This window comes from Hemiscyllium ocellatum, chromosome 21, assembly GCF_020745735.1.
Source record: "Hemiscyllium ocellatum isolate sHemOce1 chromosome 21, sHemOce1.pat.X.cur, whole genome shotgun sequence".
In the NCBI taxonomy this organism is placed as follows: Eukaryota; Metazoa; Chordata; class Chondrichthyes; order Orectolobiformes; family Hemiscylliidae; genus Hemiscyllium; species Hemiscyllium ocellatum.
In genome coordinates this window covers 46,553,541-46,579,593 of record NC_083421.1, presented here as the reverse complement: position 1 = coordinate 46,579,593, position 26,053 = coordinate 46,553,541, and the positions used below count along the sequence as shown (strand labels likewise).

General features: G+C 37.7%; 1 protein-coding gene across 4 annotated transcripts in view; it reads left to right on the top strand.

Annotated features, from left to right (window-relative positions):
- mapkap1 (MAPK associated protein 1) overlaps positions 1-26,053 on the top strand; it is a 332,586-nt gene that overhangs the window by 38,011 nt on the left and 268,522 nt on the right. For 3 of the 4 annotated variants that reach the window (XM_060841422.1, XM_060841423.1, XM_060841421.1), the window contains 3 exons: positions 13,646-13,970; positions 15,368-15,457; positions 18,578-18,726. In XM_060841422.1, the coding sequence (XP_060697405.1) occupies positions 13,646-13,970; positions 15,368-15,457; positions 18,578-18,726 (564 nt within the window). Of the gene's footprint in view, positions 1-13,645; positions 13,993-15,367; positions 15,458-18,577; positions 18,727-26,053 lie in introns of those variants that run through there. The other variant, XM_060841424.1, reaches the window with a different exon arrangement.

The following is a 26,053-nucleotide window of genomic DNA, read 5'->3' as shown; positions in this document are numbered from 1 at the left end:
AGGAAGTGACCAATTTGACAGATGAAAGAAGGGCTGTTGATGTCGTAAGCATGGACTTCAGTAAGATGTTTGATCAGGTTCCCCATGGTGGGCTAATGGAGAAAGTGAAGTCACATGGTATGCAGGGTGTTCTAGCTAGATGGATAAAGAACTGGTTGAGCAACAGGAGTCAGTAGTAGTTGAAGGGAGTTCCTTGAAATGGAGAAAGGTGATCAGTGGACTTCCACAAGGGTCAGTGTTGGGGCCACTGTTGTTTGTAATATACATAAATGATCTGGAAAAGGGCACTATTGGTATACCAGCAAGTTTGCAGATGACACGCAGATTGGTGGATCAGCAGAAAGCATAAGGGATTGTCAGAGAATACTGGAGGATATAAATAGACTGGCGAGTTGGGCGGAAAATTGGCAGGTGGTTTTCAATCCAGACAAATGTGAGGTGATGCATTTAGGCAAAACTAATTCTAGAGCGAATTATACAATGAACGGAAGAGCTATGGGAAAAGTTGATGGACAGTGAGATCTGGGAGTGTAGGTCCATTTTACCCTGAAGGTTGCTGCACAGGTGGGTAGAGTGGTCAGGAAGGCAAATATCTATCTGAACAAATAAAATGTCCATGTTTGAACCAACTTTAATAGCCTGGTTTCCCCTTTGACACTTTATTCTGTGATGACCACTGATTAAGTGGTAAATAAATTGGAATGAGCTGGGACATCCCTCTGTGCACAAAGCTTTTTTTAAAAAAGTTCTAATGTACTAGGGTAACAGAATGAAATAAGCCAACATAATGAAAAATCGTTGGCAAAATTGCTTCACTTTGTCAGTAATGTCTTGTTGACCTAATTCACATGGACACTTTACCCATAGGTGTAGCTTGTTATCTGGAGGGTTGTGATAACAGTAGTTTAGCTGTATTCCTTTTAGTAAATCTAAATTATAAATTTTAATGGTAATACTTGTCAACATAATAAGCAGTAAGGAAATTACATATGCAGCATTTAAGTAACATTGCAATCTGTCAGAACCCTTCAAAGAAAACAAATATGAATATATAATTTTCTTCTATATTACAGCATCTTCACAGTAATTTTTGCATAGATATTGAAATGCAGTTCCATTTTGTAGAATCTGAATTATTGGTTTGTATTATTGATTAGTAGGTTGCCATACCGTATGTACTAAGTATGTATGTAACTTGAATTTGTCAATAATGTTTACTTAATGCATTAGGTAAGGATTTCAAAGTTTTTACAAGCTGTTCTGGACCAATTGGTTTTCCATGGCAATGTCCAAAGCAATGGAAGGTTAGGGTACAAAGCAGAGGAAGCAAGTATGTTTCAGCTATCATTTCTAAGTACTGTATTCTGCCGTTAATTTTATCACATTCTATGAATGCCTCTATAAACTTTTCATAGTGGTTCGATAGGACTATGGTGACTTGGCCTTTCCGATACCCTCTTTGTAACAGGGCAGATTTACAAATGTTCTCACCATTATAGGTGTTGATGGTGAAATTGCTGTTGAAATAAGTTGACAGGAAAGCTGCAATTCCAATGAAGAATTGGAAAAATTCAGATTATTTTGCAGCTATGAAGTATTGTGAGTTGGTGTTATGAACTGGAATAGTTGAAAAAATGTTATAATTTTATAGCAGCGAATTGAGATTTATGGTACTTTAATTACACATCTTGAATGTTCACGCCGATCTTGAGTGAGTGGGTATTTTTTTCTCCTGCTTGGACAAAAGCTGATGGCCTCCTTGAAACAGATCAATATGCATTCAGACAAAAATATTATTATGGACTTGACACTGCACCGAGTTAGCTGAAAGGTCTCACTCCAGACAGGTTCTGATTTCTCAATTCTCAGCATGCCGGGGAGGAAAAAGGCAAACATATAAAAACATCGTGAAGTTTCCCTTTAAGTATGGTAGCATTGACAATGATGACGACTGTTAGCAAATTCTTCTCAATCATGACACCATAAGAGATTGGATCAGAAATAGCTCCTCCAACCCATAGAGTCTTCTCCACATCATGGCAGATCTGATGATTCTCAACTCCATTTTCCCATAACCCTTGACTTCCTTACAAATTAAAAATTTGTCTTCAAATACTTCAAAATGGTAAAACCTGTCTGTCAGGCTGCATTGCGTTTAGACTTTAAGTGCCTTGATGATAAAGCAGTATAGTGACAAAGAAAAGAAAGAATGCAAATACTGCACTTCAGATCCCACTACCTTGTGGCTTGTCCTACCCCATATGCTCAAGGATCTACAAATTGACAGTTGGCATTGTTAGTCAACTGAAGACCCTCACCACCAATTTGAGTACATATCATCCTCCAGTTGAAGGAGAGCTGTACGAATCATGCTTTTTATAGATTCTTTCAAACTATGAGCATAAAAGAAGGCATTTGCTGTTTGAGCAGATATGCTGTCCTCAGACAGATGCTATGGATGCTCTTGCATTTCTAGACAAATGTGTGTCCAGCATTCACCAGCAACAGAACCAGCAGCGTAGCCAATTATATAATGTTCTCTGTACGTGCAAGCATTACGGTGACCGCGGAATCTACACACTCCCTCCCACCCAACTTTATGCTGTTACAGAATTGAATTGCATTGTCTTAAGTCAACTAACCAATGCAAGTTGATGTTTTGCCCAGTGATCAAATAAAAAAGAACTCCATTAAACAAACATAAATTAGTTTCTAATTTTATTTATTTAATAACCAGACTTTTTAAAACACTGTATACACTGTTATGGACTAGGCTGGACCACTCAAAACATTCTTAAGCAGGCAGCCCTAGATCTAATTTTGCAATTTGTTTCGCTAAGTGTACAGTGAAAATTACCCAGAGTAAGATAGCTAGGTTGACTACTACATTTCAAAATAGACAAAAAAAATCACAAAATTATACTATGAAACTCAACAGAATAAAGAACTCTGACAGAACTCAGCCTATCCAATTAGACTTAATTATGCTGTTCTGAATACACACAGCATTCCCAATAAGCAAACTACCTTTAAAACCCAGTATAAATGCTTACAGGCTGAAGTTGAAGGGCAGCAAAGAGTGAGTTTCCACACAGCTCACTGTTGAACTTCCCAGTTCAGGACTGAACGAAAACTGCTCAGCTAGTTAGCGAGCTGACCACTCCCCTTTCATTATACAGGTCACTTCTGAAGCTTGACCACTTTGGCCTGAAGTCTCATCTGTTTACATATAAACAAAAGGGCTCTCAAAATCCTTATCGTCTCTGCACCATTCTAGACTGATTGGAGTCTGGCCCAAAAAAATCAAGGACAGAGCTAAGGAACAGCTTTTAGGTTTAAAAAAAAAGGGGCTACCTTTGTTATAACACAAACCTGTTCACAGTGCTTACCTTGAATTCATTCTGCATTGGATGAAATGAATTTTGGATCCAAATCGATCCAAGCCATGATAATTAATGTTTCTATGACAGTATTCTACTTTTCATACAATTGTCCTTCCATCATGTGGCATCGCAAAAGTGCTGTTGTTCTGTCTCTTCAAATCATGGTCTACGTTGTACCTAAGGTGAAATTATGGACGTAGGTTTGCTTGTTGAGCTGGAAGGTTCATTTTCAGACATTTCATCACCAAACGAGGTAACATCTTCAGTGAGCCTCGGATGGAAGTACTGCTGGTGGTTCCTGCTTTCTATTCATATGTTTCTGTTTCCCTGGGTTGGTGATGTCATTTTCCGTTCTTTTTCTCAGGAGGTGGTAAATGGAATCCAAGTCAATATTTGTTGATAGAGTTCCAGTTGGAATGCCATGCTTCTTGGAATTCTTGTGCATGTCTCTGTTTGGCTTGTCCTAGGATATTTGTGTTGTCCCAGTTGAAATGGTGTCCTTCCTTATCTGTGTGTAAGGATACTAGTGAGAGTGGGTCATGTCGTTTGTGGGTAGTTGATGTTCATGCATCCTGGTGGCTAGTTTTCTGCCTGTTTGTCCAATGTAGTATTTGTTACAGTTCTTGCATGGTATTTTGTAAATGACATTAGTTTTGCTTGTCTGTATAGGGTCTTTCAAATTCGTTAGCTGCTGATTTAGTGTGTTAGTGGGTTTGTGGGCTGCCATGATGCCAAGGGGTCTGAGTAGTCTGGCAGTCATTTCCAAGATGTCTTTGATGTAGGGGAGAGTGGCTAGGGTTTCTGGATGCATTTTGACTGCTTGTTCGGATTTGTTCCTGCCAAATCAGCGGACTTTGTTCATTGAGTACCTATTTTTGTGAACACACTGTATGGGTGATTTTCCTTTGTTCTGCATAGTTCCTCTGTGCTGCAGTGTGTGTTGGCTCATTGAAATAATGTTCTGATGCAGATTCAACAACAAAACTTGCAGTCAAGCCTACACCCATAGGATCGCCTATATCAGGATTCTTAGCAGAGACAGTAGTGCAGAGGCTCAAACAAATAGCTCTATCAACCATCCAACCCAAACTCTGCATCCGCTATGTGGATGACACCTTTGTCATCACTAAACGAAACAAATTAGAAGAAACCTTCAAGACCATCAATAATACCCTTACTGGCATAAAATTCACTGAAGAGGAGGCAAACAACAACAAACTGCCATTCATAGATGTCACAGTAGAGCGAACAGCCAATGGGGAACTTCAAGCCAGCATCTACAGGAAAACAATACATACAGACCAAATATTGAACTACAAAAATGATCATCCCAACATTCACAAACGAAGCTGCATCAGAGCATTATTTCAACGAGCCACCATACCGTGCGGCACAGAGAAAAATCACCTATACCAGTGTATTCAAAAAGAACGGGTACCCAATGAACGCAGTTTGCTGATTTTTCAGCAACAAACCCAAACAAGTAGACAAAACACATCTAGAAACCCTAGTCACTCTCCCCTACACAAAGACATCTCTGAAATGACTGCCAGACTACTCAGACCCCTTGTCATCGTGGTAGCCCACAAACCCACCAACACACTAAAACAGCAGCTAATGAACTTAAAAGACCCAATACAGACAACAAGCAAAACTAATGTCCTTTACAAAATACAGTGCAAGAACTGTAACAAATACTACATTGGGCAAACAGGCAGAAAACTAGCCACCAGGATATATGAACATCAATACCCACATAACGACGTGACCCACTCTCACTCGTATTCTTACATACAGAAAAGGAAGGGCAACACTTTGACTGAGACAACACATCCATCCTAGGACAAGCCAAACAGAGGCACGCACAAGAATTCCGAGAAGCATAGTATTCCAGTTGGAATGCTATCAACAAATACTTTGACTTGGACCTCATTTACCACCCCTGAGAAAAAGAACGGGAAATGACATCACCAACCCAAGGAAACCCAAACATAAATATAAAGCAGGAAATGCAATTCGTCCGGAAGCTCACTGAAGATGTTACCTCGTATGGGGAAGAAACGTCGGAAAACGAACCTTCCAGCTCAGCGAGCGCACCTATATCCAGAACCTGAACCTGAGCTACAAATCTTCCCAAAACTTGCTAATTGCATGTTATCATTACTCTTTTGTATGATTTTAATATGAAATTTTTGCTTTGCTCTTTAGGCAGTAAGGACGAGGAATTCTTGCAATTTTTTGATGCACACTGAGCCCTTCTCTTTCCTGATTCCCTTTCCCAATGGCAGGGTGTCTCAGTGGTTAACACTGCTGTTTCACTGCTGGGTTTGATTCCAGCCTCTGGCGACTGTCTCTGTGGAGTTTGCATATTCTCCCTGTGTCTGCATGGGTTTCCTCCAGGTGCTCTGGTTTCTTCCCACAGTCAAAGATGTGCAGGTTAGGTGAATTAGCCATGCTGAATTGCCCGTAGTGTTCAGGGATGTGCACATACATTCGTCAGGGAAAATGTAAAGTAGTAGGGTAGGGGAATGGGTCCAGTGGGATCTTCTTTGGACAATCGGTGTGGACATATTGGGCCAAATGACCTGTTTCCACATTGTAGAAATTCTGTGATTTTTCTGAACCTGTCCTCTGCAAATTAGCTGAGTTGTTATCTATTCTTATCTCAGTAACTCTAATATGGCTCCTTTTTTTTGCTGCCATTATGTCTATACTTTATTCATTGGCCATAAAGCTGCTGCTTTGAAATCTGAATCCTGACTCCCAGCTTCTGTGTTCCTGCTCCTCCACCATCCTTGTCGCTTTCCGTATTTACATTGAGTTGTTGCCGCGATGCCATCTACAGGTAGTTTTCCTATAATGAGTGTTTGTTAAATGTGATTTGGCTGTAACATGAATTAACTGGAGACTTTGAATCGCCTCAGTTCTGGGGACTGACTCTGAGCTGGCTCTCCATAGTGAGTGGGGAAAAAGTCCTTTTTAAAAAAAAAATTGGTTTAACTTGATTAGTGAATTGCGAACTTCTTAAATATAAAGTGAACTCCTGTTTGTTGTTCTGCGATTCCATCCCTGGCACTTACCTGAACAGCAAATCGCAGCCTCAGTGTCCTCTGTCTGCAAAGTGCAAGTTCAGTGGGAATGCAATCAGTTCTGCGAGCCTTGAAACTTCGCTTGAAACTGGGAATTGAGGTCTACATTGAGAAAAAACATTATTTCAAACCGTGGGAAAGTCTTGAGGAGGACTGTACTTCCGCGTCGGCATCACATGTCAGTTGACTTGTGAGCTTTCTGGTGAAGAGCTTTGAGAAAAGTACAGTGCTATGTTCAGTGATGTTCGTGTTATATTTTAATGAAATACAGTAAATTTATGATTTAAAGATTTACTTGGACTGTACTATTGCTTGTGTTAGGCTATTATTTTTGTTTTGATTTTTGTTGATATTTTTTGCGATTCACCCCAACCCTGTTTTCCTCATAGACTCCATTATCTAGATTAGATTAGATTCCCTACAGTGTGGAAACAGGCCATTCGGCCCAACAAATCCGCACCAACTCTCTGAAGAGTAACGCACCCAGACCCATTTCCTCTGACTAATGCGCCTGGGAGAATGCGCAAACTCCACATGGACAGTCATCCAAGGTTGGAATTGAACCTGGGACCCTGGTGCTGTGAGGCGATTTCCAATAATGGTATTGCACAGGAACATAACTACTACATTATAGGAGAATTATCTGTATCTGTTTCCACTTACGAGTATTGTATTTTCTCTTTTATGTTGTGGTGAGCCTGCTGAATGTTATAAATTTTGTTTGCTTCGCTTTGATTCCACTGTCTTCTACTTTTCTCAGTTAGATAATCTCTGCCATCAATTTGCTTAGCTCATTTAAAGAGCTTCCAGTTCCCACTTTGGTAGAAGGATCTTTTAACCAAAGCATTAACTGGTTTTTGACACGTTTGACAAACTCTGTAATTCCATTATTTCCCGTTGTTATTTCTGAAGGCCTTAATCAAGGGAGCTCTGTACTCTTACATAAGACAAATCGATCCTAAAAATGAAACTTCTAAGTCAATGGTACTAAATCTTGAAAGATTTTCAAATGCACTTTATTCTTTCGTATCCCTTCCTGATTGAAATATATTAGAACTTCATTTATCTCTTGTTCAAATGGCATGCCTTTGCTGATGTCAGTACTACTTGGCTCCATCATTTATAGTTTCCAGTTCTTACCATTCCTGTATGTGAAGAACTTTTCTCTCAATTCTTTTTGATCTTTTACTGACAACTTTAAATTCATGTCCCATTCCTTTGGTCTCAAAAGTTGTTCTTAACTGCTTGAAAAGCTTTGAATTTGAAAGATCTGGAAGAATCTAGAACTTATAATTATATTACTAAAAGTGCCATGAAAACTCCAGCATTTTAAATAAAACCTTTTTAATTTAGTTTTCAACTAAGTAGTATTGCTCTTGGGACTGAATTGGCAGATAGTGTAGTCTGCAAAACCATGCATCCACCTGTCACCAGTCTGGCCCTGTTTCAAGGGCATACTGTTGTTTATTGGTAAATCTGTTCGATGAAGACAATGTTTTGTATTTATCCTTCCTGTGCCTTCAACTATCAAATTTCCCATCTTCTGCAATGTTGCCTCAAATCCAACTTTCCACTTCATCACCACTTTTTAAAACCCATCGCTTTGATGCAGCTTCAATTTGTAATTTGTATTTGTCTTTGTCTCTGCTTGGTACCCATTCAGTTGACTGAGTCTGAACCTTGTAATTTCTTTTTTATATAGAGACTAAATGAATGTAAATTTGTTTTAACCCTTAATAGATAGAAATAAAGTCATAACCACTTAGATTTTAAGTTGTTCAGTGCAACTTTCATAGTTAAAGAGTGGTACGAGTATAATTTGACAATTACTTTAGATTTGTCTGTCTATTATCCTTTTTCAGAGTTACATCATAAAACAATATTTACTAATATATTTCCATATGAAAACTTAATTATTGAATACAGGGTTCGTGATTGGAAAGGTTGCTTAATGTGCATTCTTTCTCTCTTTTTTTCTATCAGTTGAGAAAGAGAGAGTTCTAGTTGGTTATCTATGCACCTTTGGTTGAGAAGGATAAATCAAACACTTGCTCCCACTTCTGATATTATATAGTGAAGTTTGCTGAGACGTGTGCATGTTGGCATCTAATGAAACGAGGCTAAATTGACCATAATTGGACCAGAGGCGCACAAATCAGTATTGTCACACTTAGTAGAAACTGCCATTCTAGATCATAGAAATTGTACCTGTCTTGGGTGGCAATCATCATTGAATGACTTGCTGACACTTAAATTCCAAGCTTACAGTAGAATTATAGCATGGGAAGGTATTGAAATTTAGTTTAACGAATAATTCTACCCCAAAAGAATAAGTACCTTCGGAGGAGATTGGTAGAAATTGTGCAGCAATAGAGTGCAGTAATTTTCTTTTAATTTCTCATGAGCTATTAGCTGGGCTGTAATTGTAAAATTGAATCACTGCAAAGAAAAATTTTTACTAACCTTGTACGGCTCATAGGTTTATTGTATACGAATTGGCTTTAAATATGGAAAAACATATTATTGCTGTTATAAAGTCATACAGCATGGAAGCAGACCATTCAATGCAACTAGTCCACACCAACTATGTTCAACAAGTCTTTGCTGACCATGTTTCCTAGCTAAATAGTCCCACTTGCCTTTGTTTGGCCCATATCCCTCCAAACCTTTCCTATTCATGTACTTGCCCAAATGTCTTTTAAATATTGTAACCTGCATCCACCATTTTCTCTGGCAGTTCATTCCACACATGAACCACTCTCTTGCTCTTATTTTAAAAATATGCCCAATAGTTTTGAACCCCCTATCCTAGGGAAAAGACCCTTGGCGACTCACTTTATTTATGCCCCTCGTGTTTTTATAAATCCCTACAAAGTCACCCCTCAACCTTCTGCGCTCAAGTCAAAAAAGTCCCAAGCTATTTTTATAACTCGCCCTCCATTCCTGGCAACATCCCGATTAAATCTTTTCTGAACCCACTCCAATTTAATAATATCCTTCCTAAAGCGAGGCGACCAGAACTGTACACAGTACTCCAGAAGAAGCTGCACTGATATCCTGTCCAACCTCAACATGGCATTCCAATTTCAGTGCTCAAAGGTCTGAGCAATGAAGGAAAGCGTGCTGAATACTTTCTTAACCACCCTGTCTACGTGTGATGCACATTTCAGAGTTATGTGCCTGAACCCCAGGTCTCTCTATCATAACCCCTGTATGTCAAATTTCTTTCTTTACTTTCTCACCTGATTTTGCCTAAATAGACCTGGTAGGAGTGGAGGTCTAAAATTTTTAGAGTTTCTAAAATTCTTGGATGGAACACTATTCAAACTATGTACTTTGTGCACAGTGTGAATTTGTTACTTAGTACATTTACAATACTGAGTATTTTTAACTGCTGCATGGTACAATTCTGTGTCACTGGAGTTCTGTTCTTAGTACTGTAATGAATGAGCTTTTTTGCTTTCTGGCAACGGAAGGAAAGGAAATCTTAAGTGTGCTGTGTGCTATAAATAGAATTGTATTAATTTAGTTTCACATTGGTTTTGCATTGAGATTTTTTTCTTTTAAGAGCTCTGACTTCCTTCTGATATCCAGAGAGGGGAAATGGACTAGAATGAAAACATACTTTCAAAATGTGCTTGACCAAAAATACATCTTGCAAGTCTTCTGCAGCTGTATAGAAAATTTTGAATTTGCTCTTGTGCTATGTCTGGGTTAACTTTCAAATGAATATCTATTTTGACCTGAATGTGACTTGCAGATTTTCCAACATTAAAGTTGACAAAAAAAGTTAAGAATGGTAGACTTTGTCAGCTGACAGTTGGCCATTGCATCCTCCCTTATTCAACGTTCTGCCATAATGAGCTTGTCACCTTGGGTTGCTAATATGAATGGAACTTCTCCAACCCTTTTCATTTAGGTTATACTATGGTGATACTCAGTAAGAAAGTGAGGGCTGCAGATGCTAAGATCAGAATCGAGAGATAGATGCGAGAAAAGCACAGCAGATCTGGCAGCATCCGAGGAGCGGGGAAATTGACGTTTCGGGCATAAGCGCTTCATGAGGATTGAGGGTTGTAGGCTGGCAGGCTGAGAGATAAATAGGAGAGGGGTGTGGCTGGGGGGGGAAGATGGCTAAGAATACAATAGGTAGATGAAGGTGGGGGAGAATGTGATAGGATGGAGAGGAGAGTGGAGCGGATAGATGGGAAAGACGATAGACAGATCAAGAGCCGTGGCTGAATAATTCAACTCCCCCTCACACTCCAAGGATATGCAGGTCCTTGGCCGCCTCCATCGCTAACACCTGGAGGAAGAACCCCTCATCTTCTGTTTTGGGACTCTGCAACCACTCAGGATTAATGTGGATTTCACCAGTTTCCTCATTTTCCCCTCCTTCCACCTGATCCCAGTCCCAAGCCTCCAACTTGGCATCGCCCTCTTGACCTGTCCATTGTCTTTCCCTGCTTTCTTCTGCTCCACCCCACCCCTCAGATGTATCACCTTCTCCTCCCACTTTCATCTACATATTGCATTCTCAGCCACCTCCCCCCATCCCCCCACCCCCAGTCACATCCCCCCTCCTAATTATCTTTCAGCTCCCCCGGCCAACAAGCTTCCTTCCTGATGAAGGGCTTATGACCCAAACATCAATTCTCCTGTTCCTCAGATGATGCCTGACCTGCTGTGCTTTGTCAGTACCATACTCTTGACTCTGATACTCAGATGAAACTGTCTTTCTTTGATGGGCTGGTAGATATTGTGGTAACAATAAATTTTTGGTGTTGTCCCATAAAGCTGAATTGACATTTTTCTCACTGTCCTATCAGAAAATGGCATATGAGCATTTTCTTCTTGATTTGAGAATTCTTCAGTGTTCAAACATTAAAACTTCGAGGAGGTCTTAATCTGAGTGGATTGAGGGAAGTCAGTAGATATGTTGTATTCAGGCATCCAGAAGGTGTCCAACAAGGTACCTTGGTGTTAGAGGTAGTATATTGGCTTGGATAGAGAATGGCTAATGGGCATGAAACAGTGAGTGAGGAAAAGGGGATCCTTTTCAGGTTGGTGACCAATGACCAGTGGAGTTCCCCAGGTATCAGCGTGGAGACCACAACTGTTTGCAATAATTATTCATAACTTGGAGGAAGGAAGTGAATGTACTGTAGCCAAGTTTCCAAATGATGCACAAGTAGGTGGAAAGGCAGGTTGTGAGAGGGATACAAAAAGTTTAGAGAGGGGGATTGATAAGTAATTTGGCAAAAAGTTGGTAAATAGAAAATCATGTGGGAAAATGTGAAGGTATTCATTTTGGAAGAGGGAACAAAAGGACAGTAATATTTAAATGGAAAAAAACTGCAATATAAAAGGACTTGGTTGTACTTGAACATGAAACACAGAAAGCTGGTGTTGCAAGTAATCAGAAAGGCTAATGGAATGTTGGCCCTTATTTCAAAGAGTGTAAGAGTGAGGAAATCTTACTGCACCTGTATAAGAAACTGGTGAGACCATATCTGGAGTATCGTGAACAATTTTGGTATTGTTATTTAAATAAAGATATATTTTAATTGGAGGCAGTTCAGAGAAGGTTTGCTTGGTTGATTCCTGATTTTGGAGGGATTGTCTTTTGTTTGAAGGTTCAATAGGTTGGCACTGTACTCATTGGAGTTTAAAAGAATGAAGGGTGATCACATTGAAACATTGTATTACTAAGGTCTTAACAAGAAAACTGCTGAGAGGATGTTTCCTCTTGTGGGAGGGTCTATGATTAGAGGGCATAGTTTCAGAATAAAGCCTAGGATTAAGAACAATTTCTTCTGAGGTTTGAGAATGTTTGGAACTCCTTGCCACAGAGAGCTGTAGGGGTAGAGTTATTGTGCACATTTAAGGCCGAGATAGATTGTTAATCAGTAGAGGAATCAAGTAAATGGGGAAACAGGCAAGTGGGCATGAGGAAAGTTGAATCAGCCATGGTCCTTTGGAATGGCAGAGCAGACTTGAGGTGAATGGCCTTTTTCCTGTTCCTATTTCTTGTGGCCTTGTGGAAGGTAGGATTTGACATTAGGAGCTAACTTTTCTTTCTTTTTGTAGCTGTGATACTTGATCTCAAAACGGGAAGTTTCATTATCTGTCAAGTGAGTTTATTTTGTACCTCATGGGGCCACTTTTAACACTTGACAGTTGTTCTCCAAGTCAAGGGAAGGAAGTAACTCAGCCCTATCAATGACTTACTGTGAATGTGAGAAACTGTTCTGATTCAGATGAATGTCAGTCCGTTTTGTTTGCTTCCAGAGTACAATTTTGTTTAGTTTGTCTTTGAGTTGAATTGAAACATAAGGTGAAATGGTCTATCAAGGGGAGTTTAAAGCGGGTAAAAGTGAATTGGCTGTAAGATGTACCTGAAGTTTCTTTCTAGTACTCTTGTTGGAAAGCAAGCTTAGATGGAATGCATTAGGGGCAACTCATCCACCCTGGCTCAAAGTTGAATTTCACTCAATATAGTTCCAGCAGTTGTGGGAGAGAGATGTTCGTTGTACTATCCAGTTCCTCAAGTTGAATTTGTGCATTCTGAAGGTCAGAAACTATACACTTTGCTTTTCTTTCTTTGTAATGAAGCATATTGCATTTGGAATGAAGTATTGCTTTGTGTTGTGGCTGAATCAGATAGTGTGGACACAATTAATAGGAGAATTAAAGTGTACATGAGGGCGAAGGCATATTGAATAAGGTGGAAAAAGTTTGCTGGTGTGGTTGGAGTATTGTGTAGCATATAACATCACAAAGACCATTTAGGGCGAATGACATATTTTGATTCCATGCGCATAAACCTGCTTTTTTCATATTAGGGCATGATGGCAGTACTCGAACTTATTTTGTGATGTATAAATTGGTTTGTGTCTTTCATAAATTGCAAGTCCCTGCAACTTTATCTCAAAACTTGTATAAATTTTATGATGTTTAAAGTTAATAGCATTAAAATATGCAGTGTAGTGAATACCTGCAAAGATCTATTGTGTAAAATTTGTTGAATATTTTACGATTGAAATTTTAAATTGTATTTGGAGGAAGTGTCAACCTGATTATCAGTTTAAATGGGGAAAATTAATTTTTATGACAGCTTTTGTTTTATGCTTTGTGAATTTATTATATTGATTTTGAATGTTTTATTTTCAGCTCAGCATTCAGGATGTAACATGGAAAAGAGGAAATAATTTTCAAAGAAGCTGCTTCATCAAAAGCATGGCCTTTTTAGACAACCCTGCTATTATCCTGGCCCACATTCGTCAGTCACATGTTACGAGTGATGACACAGGAATGTGTGAGATGGTTCTTATTGACCACGATGTTGACCTGGAGAAATTGTATGCTCCTATATCTAGCAGCATCAGGACAAATGTACAGGGGGAAGGGAATGCTGAGACTCAGGGTTATGACTACTCGCAATCGGTTGACATTACCTCAAGTTGGGATTTTGGTATTCGGAGACGATCAAACACAGGTAAAACCTAAATACATCTTGGGTGAGTAAGGAGTGTTACTAGTTTATAGAGTAATCTATTGATGAGTTATCTCCATAAACCCTGAGCATTTTTTTTTTGTTTCATTTTTGTATGTGAAAATTATTTTAAATTGAGTTTTTTTAAAAATAAAAGTCTATGAAATGGCAAATGATGCTGTTTATTATTACAGGATCAATCTTTTGGAGAACATGTTCAGAGTAAAGATTTAAAATAAGAAAAATACTGACATTTTTGTATAACTGAATTGAAAGTCATTAGTGTTTAAATAGAGAGACTGATCACAAGGAATCAGTAAAAAGAAATGACTGATGCAATTAATTTCTTGCAAGGTTTTGACATTCTTGAATAGCAAGGAATTTCTTTAACTGGCTTTTCCACTCCCTGCTTGCATACATTCAATAATATTCTGTGGCAAATCATATATTTGTACATCTTTTACCCACATGACATAGGATGTACTGAAATATTGAGACTGTGAAATTTTCTGTCGACATTTAGTACTATTCTGTAATTGGTGAAATTCCATTTAACATCCCAACTGCATGAAATTTGCTGAAGTGACATCTTTCAAACAAATGTTTTTTGAAAAAGTTATGGCAAACTTCAGATACATATTTTTGACTATTGTGTTAGATGTGAAGGTTAACCACCTAATTTAATACTTGACCCTCAAGCTGTCCAATTAAACAGTACAGTTCAGTGTACTACTGAATGCACCTAATTTATTGGAAGCTTATTGACACATTTCTCTCTATAAATCTATCTCAGAAAAAATATTAATTAGTGATTCATTTAGGTACTGAAATTGCACTCTTTATGATCCCAGAATTTCAACATAATTTGCTGTATATCTTTGCTTTTAACTTTGTTCAAGATACACAGTTCCTTGGTATTTTAGTCTGATTTTGTTAAACAAAATTGTGAACTTTGAAATTTATTTGATTACTTTTGAGTTTAAAAAATCCCAGGTCATTTTATTCGTTGTAATCCGATAGTCAATCGACATTTACTAACCATTAACATTTCTGGAAGAAACATTATTAATGATTTATGGCTGCAAACTGGCTTATTAATCACACATGTTTTTACATTCTAATATTCTGTGCACTGTTGAAATTCTTTATGAGCTCTATTAATGTTTTATGTCTTTTAAATTCAATTATTAATCATGAACACTTTTAGAATTTTGTTGGTATTTGTATAGCTGCAGTGTCATCTTTGAAAATTTATGAACGTTTGACATAGTTATAATACAATATAAAATACCCATTTAAAATGTGTAAATGTATTTCATTATGGCACTTTTATTGCTGACTTCCCTAGACGATGATTTTTTTTTGTTTTTAGTTTTTCTTTCTCTCCCTTCTCTTTGCAGCTCAAAGGCTTGAACGGTTAAGAAAAGAACGACAAAATCAAATTAAATGTAAAAATGTTCAGTGGAAAGAAAGGAATGCAATACACTCAGGTAAAGCATAATAAAGCATGTTTTCTATGGTGTTTGAGCAGTATATTATTTAGTTCCATTTAAAAAAAGCTTTGTCCAGAAATGATTTTCAATATTGCAGAAACAGTAGTCCGAGCAGTACCATTGTACTTCAGAAACCACATCCAATTGTGCGTTCTTACAACAAAACCTAATGACAAATACACTCAGCACATAAGGGCTAGATCTATTTGAAGTCACTGTTAAAGCTTAAATCTAGGTTGACATGGTTAACATAAACATTTCTCAATTATTGCAAAATCTTTGCAAAAGGCGTAAATAATTTGATTCCTGATGAAGGACTTGTGCCCGAAACGTCGATTCTCTTGCTCCTCAGATGCTGCCTGACTTGCTGTACTTTGCAAGCACCACACTCTTGATTCAGATCTCCAGCATCTGCAGTCCTCACTTTCTTCTAATAAATAATTAGAAACCTGTTCTGTTTGGGATACCAACAACCCAGTGTTCAATATAAATATACAATGTAGATATTTACTTAGTGCATGAATGCAGAAGCGTTGCACTGTTGATTGTTGCAATGTATTAGTTATTGAGGCAAAGCAAGATTTCAGTGTCTCCCCTCTCGGTCATTGCTGTACAAATGAAAGCAGTTCCAAAGCAAGCTTGTGAACAGTTTGGGTTTGAGCTTGAAAAGGTTATATATTTTTTGTAGAAGGGGGGAAATATTGTTCCATTGCTAATATAAAATATTAAGTTAACTTTAAGTAAAAAAAACTGAAAAGAACTGTGGATGCTGTAAATCAGAAACAAAAACAGAAGTTGCTAGAAAAGCTCAGAAGGTGTGCCAGCATATATGACGAGAAACCAAAGTTAATGTCCCTTCTTCAGAACCTAGGTCATCAGATCCGAAATGTTAACTTTGTTTTCGCGTCATAAATGCTGCTAGACATTTTCAACTTTTCCAGCAACTTCTGTTTTTGTTTCTGATTAAATTAACTTTTCTGATCTGGACCACTGATATTACCTAGCACCAAAAGAACAATCACTGATCTTATCTTTGTTTTACACTTCAGCTGTAACATGGTCCTGTCTTTACAAATTCACCATGTTTTAAATTATGTTGAATTACATCAGCACATCACACAGATACGATAAATCTTCATTAACTTTTGTTAATGTTCTCCCTCTTTAAATAATTGTTTTCCCCAGGTACTTAGCACAATACTATATTTTGTTTAATGTAAAATGTGATTGCAGGAGAGAATACGTAAGATTTGAAATGGGAAAATTGGAATATTTGCGACACTTGCCCCACCCACTTCAAGTGGAGATGGAATTGTTCCCAATAAAACTAATTCTAAAATTAATTTGATTCTAAATTCAGCATTTTTGGAATACTTCTGAGTATGAAAGGATTTTGAAGGTTTTGTGCAGATTTTTGTTTTTTAAGTATTGGCAACAGTTATTTTGGATTTATGAAAGTGCAGACAAACATGGGTACCATATATGATTTAGAAGCAGGTGTAAGCCATTTGGCCCATAGAGCTTGCTCTGCCACTCATGGCTAATCTGATTATGGTCACAACTCCACTGTCCTGTACCTTTTGATTCCCTTATTAATCAAGAATCTAAATACTTCGGTGTTTTGAAAAATCACTGACAGCCTCAACTGTTTCACAAGGAGAGAATTCCAGGTTTGTGACCCTCCAAGAAAGCATTTCTCCTCATCTCTGTCTTAAATGGGAGATTCTTAATTTTTAAACTGTGTCCTCTAGTTCTGCGCTCTCTCACAAGGAAAATCATCCATACTGTCAAGTCCCCTCTTAAGATATTTGTATTTCAATAAGATCGCCCCTCATTTCTCCTGCACCAAACGCTGCGCCAAACATTAAACTCTGTAATCTTATTTGTTTTATGCCAAGTTGCATATGGCTCAGTTAATAAACCACAGATGTTACTTTTGAAGGTTTGCTTTTTAATTGAGCCCCAACTGTTCAGCTCCATAATCAGAACCTCATCTTGTCTTAACCGTGGTTTTGGTACTCAAATTGACCATGTCAACTTGGGTGCTCCTTGTCTCATTGCATGTTCCTCTGCAGCTCAAAGCAGATGGCCTAAACCTTGGCATTGCATAAGAAATGGTACTTTATGGATTTTCACTTTCAGATGCAGAAATTGTCTGTTCCTCCTAATTATTACTGTCCCCTACTGCCACTGCATTTGCCTGAATTGCTTCCTCTATCTCAAATTGCTCATCCACCCTGTTGCATCTTCGGGAATTGTGAATCTGTGAGTGACACCTTTTAAAATGAAGCTGCTGATGATTGAATAATGGTTTAATCTATCGCTTATAGTTGATGCTTGATATGGAACAGGATAAATTTCAGCTTTTTCTATATTATAAATTTTATTTTGTGATTATTTACCTCTTACCTCTTTCCTGAAGTAAGTTGAAGTGGAAGGGAAGAGATTTTGATTAAACACATTATAACTGCCTTTTTCTAATGTATGTACACTGAATAATTTTGAAGTGGACCATGACTGAACTTATTTTGTTATATATCAAATTAATGGTAACTGTAACTGTGAATTAATTGATATTCCATTAATGTCAGGAATTCACCACAGTAATTGTTGGTTGAAGTGACTCAAAATTAAGAACAATATTTTCATGTAGCTTCCTATTTTAAAGAATATTTATATTTAATTAATGCATTGACAGCATGTTTAACAACATACAAACATGAGTCTTGCACATCATCTTTTTTTAACTTGTTTATTTCATGGGACTTGCCTTCCAAGCCCACAAACCTTAATAACTTCAGGGCCTAGATCGGAGATAAGCGTAAAATTTCTGTCCCAAAAACCTGAACCAGGTTCCAGGTGGAGATGAATATTTTAATAAGACTCTTTGTGCTAGCGCAACTTTAAGCCAATATCGTTCAAGGAAGCAAATGTTTTACTGATTTACATGGTGTCTAAAAGCAATAATACATGAGTTATGTACAACACTTCCTTGAATACTAGAGAACAAATGCTTTTAAACATGTGCACAATTTCTTTTAACTCCATGTGTAATTAAACATTAAATAATAAGTAGTATAACTGATATATCCAAACATACTTCCTCTCCAAATTCAGCTGAAGAATTAGGCTCCTTGTTTGAAAAGAAGGACTTCCGTGCAAAGCCAATGAATACTGGAAAACCATCTACGCTTTCCATACGTCTTGAACAGTGTCCGCAGCAGCTGAACAACCCATTTAATGAGTATTCCAAATTTGACGGCAAGGTTGGTGCAGAAAAGATTTCACATGTTATACTGCATCTTGGTTAATAGACAGGCCCACTGGATCATAAGTAAAGCCACTTTGTAGTACCTAACAATCTAAATTTAATGATTTGTCAAGAAATTAGGTTGAGTTAACTGTATTTATAGGTTTAGGCAGCTGTTTGAAAATGGCAAGACCAGTCCAACATTATTTTTATTCTCGATTCATTTGGTCAATGGTGTGACTTGCACTTGACATTTCCTCTCTGCAGTGCAGTTGATTTGATGAATTCTCTGGGGAAGCTTTCCTCGGTTCATTCTTTTGTAAAACTATAATTGTATTTACAAGTTTGCTGAGGGTAGTTCATAGAAGAAATATTCAACTATTTAATTTAATATTATTGTGCGGTATAATTTTCTGTGCACTTTTCTCTGAATGCAGACCCTTAGTTATATGTCAGTAATTTACAGCTTTTTTTTAGTTTTCTATTAGTGTCTTTGCACTTTGTTTGAGTATTCACTTAATGAGATTTTTGTATTCACAGTATTTAATGTTCAATGGGGATTGTTTAGAAAAATTTTGCAGTTTGTATATACTTATCTAAATATAATTTGACATGACGCATCATTAGAACCAGAAGAGAATTTTTGCATTTGAGCTATTTATTTCACTTGTAGAGTTGGCTTAAAGTAAGTTTAGTTTAATGACAAAATTGATATTTTGTCTATGTGTAATAGTCAATTTTCATAAGAGTAGATTGTAGAGAAGATTTTTTTGAGTAAATCAGTTGTTTGTATATTTTTAATATCTTATATCTTTTTAGAGTGGTGTTTGTTTCACTCCTGTGCTTAGTGTCATGCAAAATTAGCTTACCTGATTTACTGTAGTTTCTGCTTAACTATCCTGTATTGTAAGTTTTTAAACAATGTTTGCACTTTGCGATAAGGTCCAGATGTAGAGAAATGAAAGGTTAAATATTGTACTTTCATAAGAATAAAAATATGAATTTAAGAAGTACTGCAAATACTCCAGACCTGGCAGCATCTGTGGAGAAACAGAATTAATGTTTCAAGTTGAAATGACTTTTTCCAAGAGTTTAGCATATTAGATCTTTTAAAAACTGAACATTAATTGGAAGCAGGCCATTTGGCCCATCGAATCCACAAAAATCCTCAAGAGGAGCCAATCCAGACCCACTCCATCCCTGTGACCCTTCATTTCCCCTGGCTAATTAACGTAACCTGCACATCCTGGATACTACTGGATAACTTAGCATTGTCAATCCACCTAAACTGCACATCTTTTGGACTGTGGGAGGAAACTAGAGCACCCAGTGAAAACCCATGCAAACACTGGGAGAATGCGGAAATTCCATACAGGCAGTTGCACAGGATTGGATTTGAACATAGGTCCCCAGTGCTGTGAGGCAGCAGTGCTAGCCACTGTGTCTCCTGGATCTGGGCAAAGGAACTCGGGCATTTTGTTGCTAATGACACCAAGGTAGGTAAGCATTGAGGAGGCGGGAAAGCTGCAGAAGGACTTGGGCAGGTTACAAAGAAATAGCAGATGGGATACAATGTAGGAAAGTGTGAAGTTATGAGCTTTGGTGGGAAAAATAGAGGCATAGACCAATTTCTAATTGAGAAAGCCTTTGTACTGCTGAGTCTTTGATCAGACTGCTCCAAAGCAGAGCAGTTTCAGGATCCATCTACGGAAGGATGTGCTTGGAGGGGCTTGAGAGGCAGCTTTACAAGAATGATCCCTGGAATGAAGGGCTTGTTGTATGAGACATGGTTGAGGACTCTGGGTTTGTACTTGACGGAGCTTAGAAGGATAAGGGGGGTCTAATTAAAATTACAGAATACTGAGAGGCCTGGTTAGTGTGCATATGGAGAACGAGAAGAAGAGAACAGGACCTCAGGAGGCAGCCTCAGAGTGAAGGGACAACCCTTTAGACGGTATACCTTTAGGAAGGGTTTAATGGGATGTGCGCCAAATGCTTGCAGGTAGCACTAGGGTTGATTGGAATGTCAGGTGAGGAGGAATTTAAACACTGGGTCAGAATCCTGGAGAACTGTGCCCCAAGGATTGCAAGGATAGTAATTGCTGGTTTGCATGACATATGACATGTCCATGTGATATGTACAAATTGAAAAGCTGCATATTTGTGTTAATAATATGTTGTTAACTTCCTTGTTGATCTATTTGAACCATGTGATTTGCTTAACATTTTTTAAAAGAACAAAAATGATGTATTTATATAAAGGACAGAGTTGTCTTTATTGAACTTTTTACTATGGAACATTTTGTACAAATTTGAGTTATGAAAATTTATGATTTCCTCCTCCACTAAACTACCTCATCCAATGGGGTGAAAGGCAGAAAGGCTGAAATCAATTAAACCATGAAAGTCTTGCCAAAGCAATTAAATATTTTGACATGGTAAATCTTAATTTATGGTGGACTTGCTTTGCAGTGTTTTACTTAATATTGTTAAATGCTGAAAGACCGATACATGTGTTTGTCATTAGAGGTTTTAAAGCTTGATTGGAATAAAAATGCATAAATTAAACTGTTATTGAAATTAAATTAGCTGTAATGAATGGTTTAAATTCCTTACCTAATCTTGTTCTTTAGTTGATAATTACAACAATATGAATTAATGTCTGTAATGCATTTTGTATTTATCAGTCACACAATAGTCTTCCAAATAAATTTCTGATTTTTACTTATAGTTGTATCAAAAGTGAAAACTCTAAAAATGAAAAATTTAGGTCAGTGCTTTCTTATTGCTTTGTTGGAAATGTTGCACTCTTTCTTGGATCTCTAGTTTTGTAGAGATTTTTAAAAATATACATCTATCTAAAGAAAGAGGATGAGGGTAGCCTTACAGAGGTTTATAAAATCATGAGGGGCATGGATAGGGAAAATAGGGATGCTCTTTTCCCCAAGGTGGGGGAATCCAAAGCTAAAGGGCACATGTTTTAAGGTGAGAGGGGAAAGATTTTAAAGGGACCTCAAGGGCAACTTCTTTGCGCAAAAGGTGGTGCATGTAAGGAATGAGCTGCCAGAGGAAGTGGTGAAGACTGGTACAATTACAACATCTAAAAGGCATCTGGAAGGGTATATGAAGAGGAACGGTCTTGAGGGATATGAGTCACATGCTGGCAAATGGGACTAGATTTATTTAGAATATCTGGTTGACATTGGAAGAGTTACACTAAAGGGTCTGTTTCCATACTGTATATCTCTATGTAACTCTATTAGGAAGACAGTTGTAGTGAGTGAGAAGGTGGTTATGACATTGGAGCAGGGCTTCCAAATTGTGGGTTGTGGCCCTCCAGTGGAGTTGTCAGCTGAAATTTTAAGTTTGTAATATCCAAGGCAGCAATAGCTGTTTGTCCCCTTTAATACTTGCAATTTTTAAAATACTGAGTGTGGCTGAACCAGCTGATGCTTGAGGCTGACTACAATTCTGAAAAAAAAAGATGAATGCTTTTATTACACTTTGTCGGTTGGAGAACTCCTCATTCCCCTTTGCCCTTGTGGTGCAGACTCCCCTTCCCAAAAAAAACAGGTTTGTGCTCACGGCAATTTTCAAGCACCAAAATGGTGAAGCATTAGGTCAAGAAGATGTATTTAAGAGGCAACAGTCCTCAAAATAGAAAAGTCAAGAAATTTGGCTGGGATACTTCCAAGCTTACAAATGGAACTAACCGTAATTTCAGAAGTGTTGATCATAATCTTGCAATGCTTATTGGAGAAAGGCATTGTAACAGTAGATTAAAGATTCTACATGTGATGCTCCTTTTTTTAAAAAAATGCAAACAAGGAAATTCAGGAACTACAGAAGTCCAGCCTAAGATCAGTGAGGAAGCACTTGAAGGCAATATTCTTGGACAAGGTTAATTTATATTTTGGAGAATGTAAATATGTAAATAAGACACAAAAGTTAGTATGAATTTGCTAAAGGAGTAATGTGTCTGACCAACATGATCTTGAGGTCAGCTTGATTGCTGAGTAAACAGACCCTGAAAGGCATTTGTCAAGATTAGAGTGGTGCTGGAAAAGCACAACAGGTCAGGCAGCATCTGAGGAGCAGGAAAATCAACGTTTTGGGCAAAAGCCCTTCATTAGGAATGATTCCTGCATCAGCAGTCCTCACTTTTGCCTGAAAGGCATTTAACAAAGTATCATGTATTAAACTTGGTAACAAAATTGAAGCTCATGAACAATAATAACATGAAAACCAGATTTGCTTAGGGTCAAAAAGCAATGATGTTTATTTATTTTTCAGATAGGGCTAACATATATGCTGTTGTTTGAAGGTATTGAGTATTGGGATCACAGTTTTGTTGTGTATTTATTCAGCTGAATTTGTGTGAAAATGGCATAACTTTATTGTTTCCAGATGATATGAGTCTCAAATGCAGAAAACAGAACATTAACATATTTCAGGATGGCATGGGTAAAATGATGAAATGGACACATGTGGCATATGAAATTTAGTGCAGATAAGTGGGATGTGTTGCATGTTGTTGGGAAGAATGTGGAGAGAGCAATGACTTAGTTTAATCAAAACGAGTGCTTGCTGCTGACTGAAGAGAACTGCTTGCAATGATCTGAACGATTTGTAATGTGAAATTTTGCTTCCCTGAAACTAAGGGAACATTTTAGCCTGTATTAGTCATGCTGGCACATAGGAAGCAGTTGACTGAGTAGAAATATTCAAACACAGTCAAACTGGAAAGTTTTGAATGCTCTTAACATCACAAATTCAAATTTTTAATGAAATGAATTATCATTGTACGATTAAGGTAAAGCTAAATTAAAGGTAAATAAGCTTCTATTATACTGGAAGATGTAGGAATTTTGTCATTATGGAGAAATTAGCTCAGATTTTCTGGGCTAATTTGGGGTTGTAAAAGTAGTAACAAGTTTAGTAGTATGCTGTTTGAAAAAGACAATGACATTTCAATCAGCAAGGTGTTACTTGTTCATTTTTACAGAGCAAAATGTATTGGCCAAGAGTGGACATTCTTATTGGGTCAGTTGATTTCTATTGTTTGCAATGTGGTGTGTAACTGAACAATACACAGTGGAGAGGTGTGAAATGACTTGAAACTTCTGAAGTTCCATATTATTCTGCGCTATGTGGATTCCAATAGTTTGTGCTTATTACAGTGAAATAGTGACATTGAATGCTGACAGTAATTCCCACTGAAAATTCTGGGCCAGTGTGAACTAATTAATGCAGTTTTAAGATTAGTACAGAAATTAAGCGATTCCTTATATACACACACACACACACACACACACACACACACACACACACACACACACACACACACATCTTTGTAAGTGGCTGATCATGAAATTACATATTTATTTGTTATTTCTATTTTTTAAAAATCCAACAAATTTAACGCCACTAAAGAAACTGAGTATTCATAAAACTGAAGTCACTGCAGATCCAAGGGATAACTTTTCAGAAGTTAGTCATAAAACTAAAGGAGATGGTAGCAGTTGTTGGAAGTTCATAATTGAAGCTCCAGAACATCTGTAAAGGAGTTGCTTGGGACAGTTTTCTTCAGCTGCTTCATCAATAATCTTCCTTCCGCTCCATCTTAAGGACAAAGTGAGGTGATTTATTGTATCCAGGCTTGAGTGGATACATGAAAAATGGAAATTGAGCGAGACAATGGCCCTCTCCAATAAGAAGTAATCTCACTATATCCACATCACATTTAGCGATATTATCATTGCTGCATTCTCCACCATCCATATCTGATGGGTCACCATTGACTAGATTTAGACCAGCTGAATAAATGACCTTGCTACTAAGCTGGTCAAAGGCTGCATATTCATTGTGTGTCTCACGCATCCTTCAAAAAGTTTCATTTGCCGCCTACTGGAAACTGGATGAATGCATTTGCAATAGCACCGAAGTTCAATGTTATCCAGGACAAAGCAGGTCTCTTGATTGAAAAGCTGTCCAATCCCTCCATCACCAGCTCACTGAGGCGGCTGCAATGTGTACAGGATACCTTTTAGTAACTTGCAATGTCTAATTTGACTGCAACTCGCAGAAACCTGAAATGAAATCTAGAACTATTTGGAATGTAGTCATCTTGTCTTGGGAAAATGTATTTGTCTTTTATCACTGCAGGTCCAAAGGCCTTAGGATTTGATTGCAACTGCATTTGTGCAATCTCTTTAAAGGTGAACTGAGCACTTCAACATACTTGAGGGCAACTTGTATTGGGCAATAACAAATAGCTGGATAAACTCAGCAGTCTGGCAGCATTTATGGAGAGAAAGCAGAGTCAGCGTTTCAGGTCCAGTGACGACTACAGATTGGCTGCAGTTCCGAAGAAAGACCACTGAATCTGAAACATTGACTCTGCTTTTTCTCCACAGATGCTGCTGGACCTGCTGAGCTTCTCTAGCTGTTTGTTTTTTGTTTCAGATATTCAGCATCTGCATTTCTTTGTTTTTTGCTTAAGATTGGGCAGTAACTGCTTACAAGTAAAACCCAAGTCCCAGAATGAACAATAAATTGATCAACTCGATTATTTGTTTGCATCTTTGGAGAATTTTACCCAATATAAGTAGCACTTATTTAAAATGTGAAAATACTTGATTAATTTAGTTCAAAATATGCCAAAAGGCTGAAGTACCTGTAAGAAAAGCAAGGTCTCCATTGTGTTGAAACAATCAGCACTTTTCCTAATTTTTCTCGTTTTTTGGCTTAAACATTGATTAGCAGTTAGAAACTGAGATTCTAGTTTTTACTGGTAATCCATTAACTTTTATTGAGAGATTTGAGATAAACTCCAAGATTGGTACATTGGAGTTTGTTATTGTGAAAATTGTACATTTCCAGAAAAAAATGGGAGCTGCTAATGCTTTCTCTTGGATGCAAAATGTTGAAAATTTAAATGTGTAATCAAGAAAGTTGAATAGTGATGAAGAACCTCGGAAGGATGATTGAATGAGAAGAAATTTTTTTGGCTTGACAGGGTGGATGCTTGTTGAGACCATAAACTTTTTTTTAAAAAAGTTTCTTCTCATTTTTGGTTTGAACTTTGATCAGTATTTTGTTTAAAAAACAGGAGCAAAGCTATTGGACCCTGGTGACTAGATGTTTTGGCATTGCAATATTTCAATACTTAGGGACTAGCAGCTGGTTGGATGTTGAATTGATCAATTGAGGGAGGATTGGTGTTGCCCAGCCAGTTACCGAGAATGTTGGGGTTGGGGGTGTGGATGTGTGGGGAGGGAAGGGGAAGAAAAAGGACAGAATGAATTGGCACTGACTGGTGTTTGGGCAGGAGGCAGTTTTTT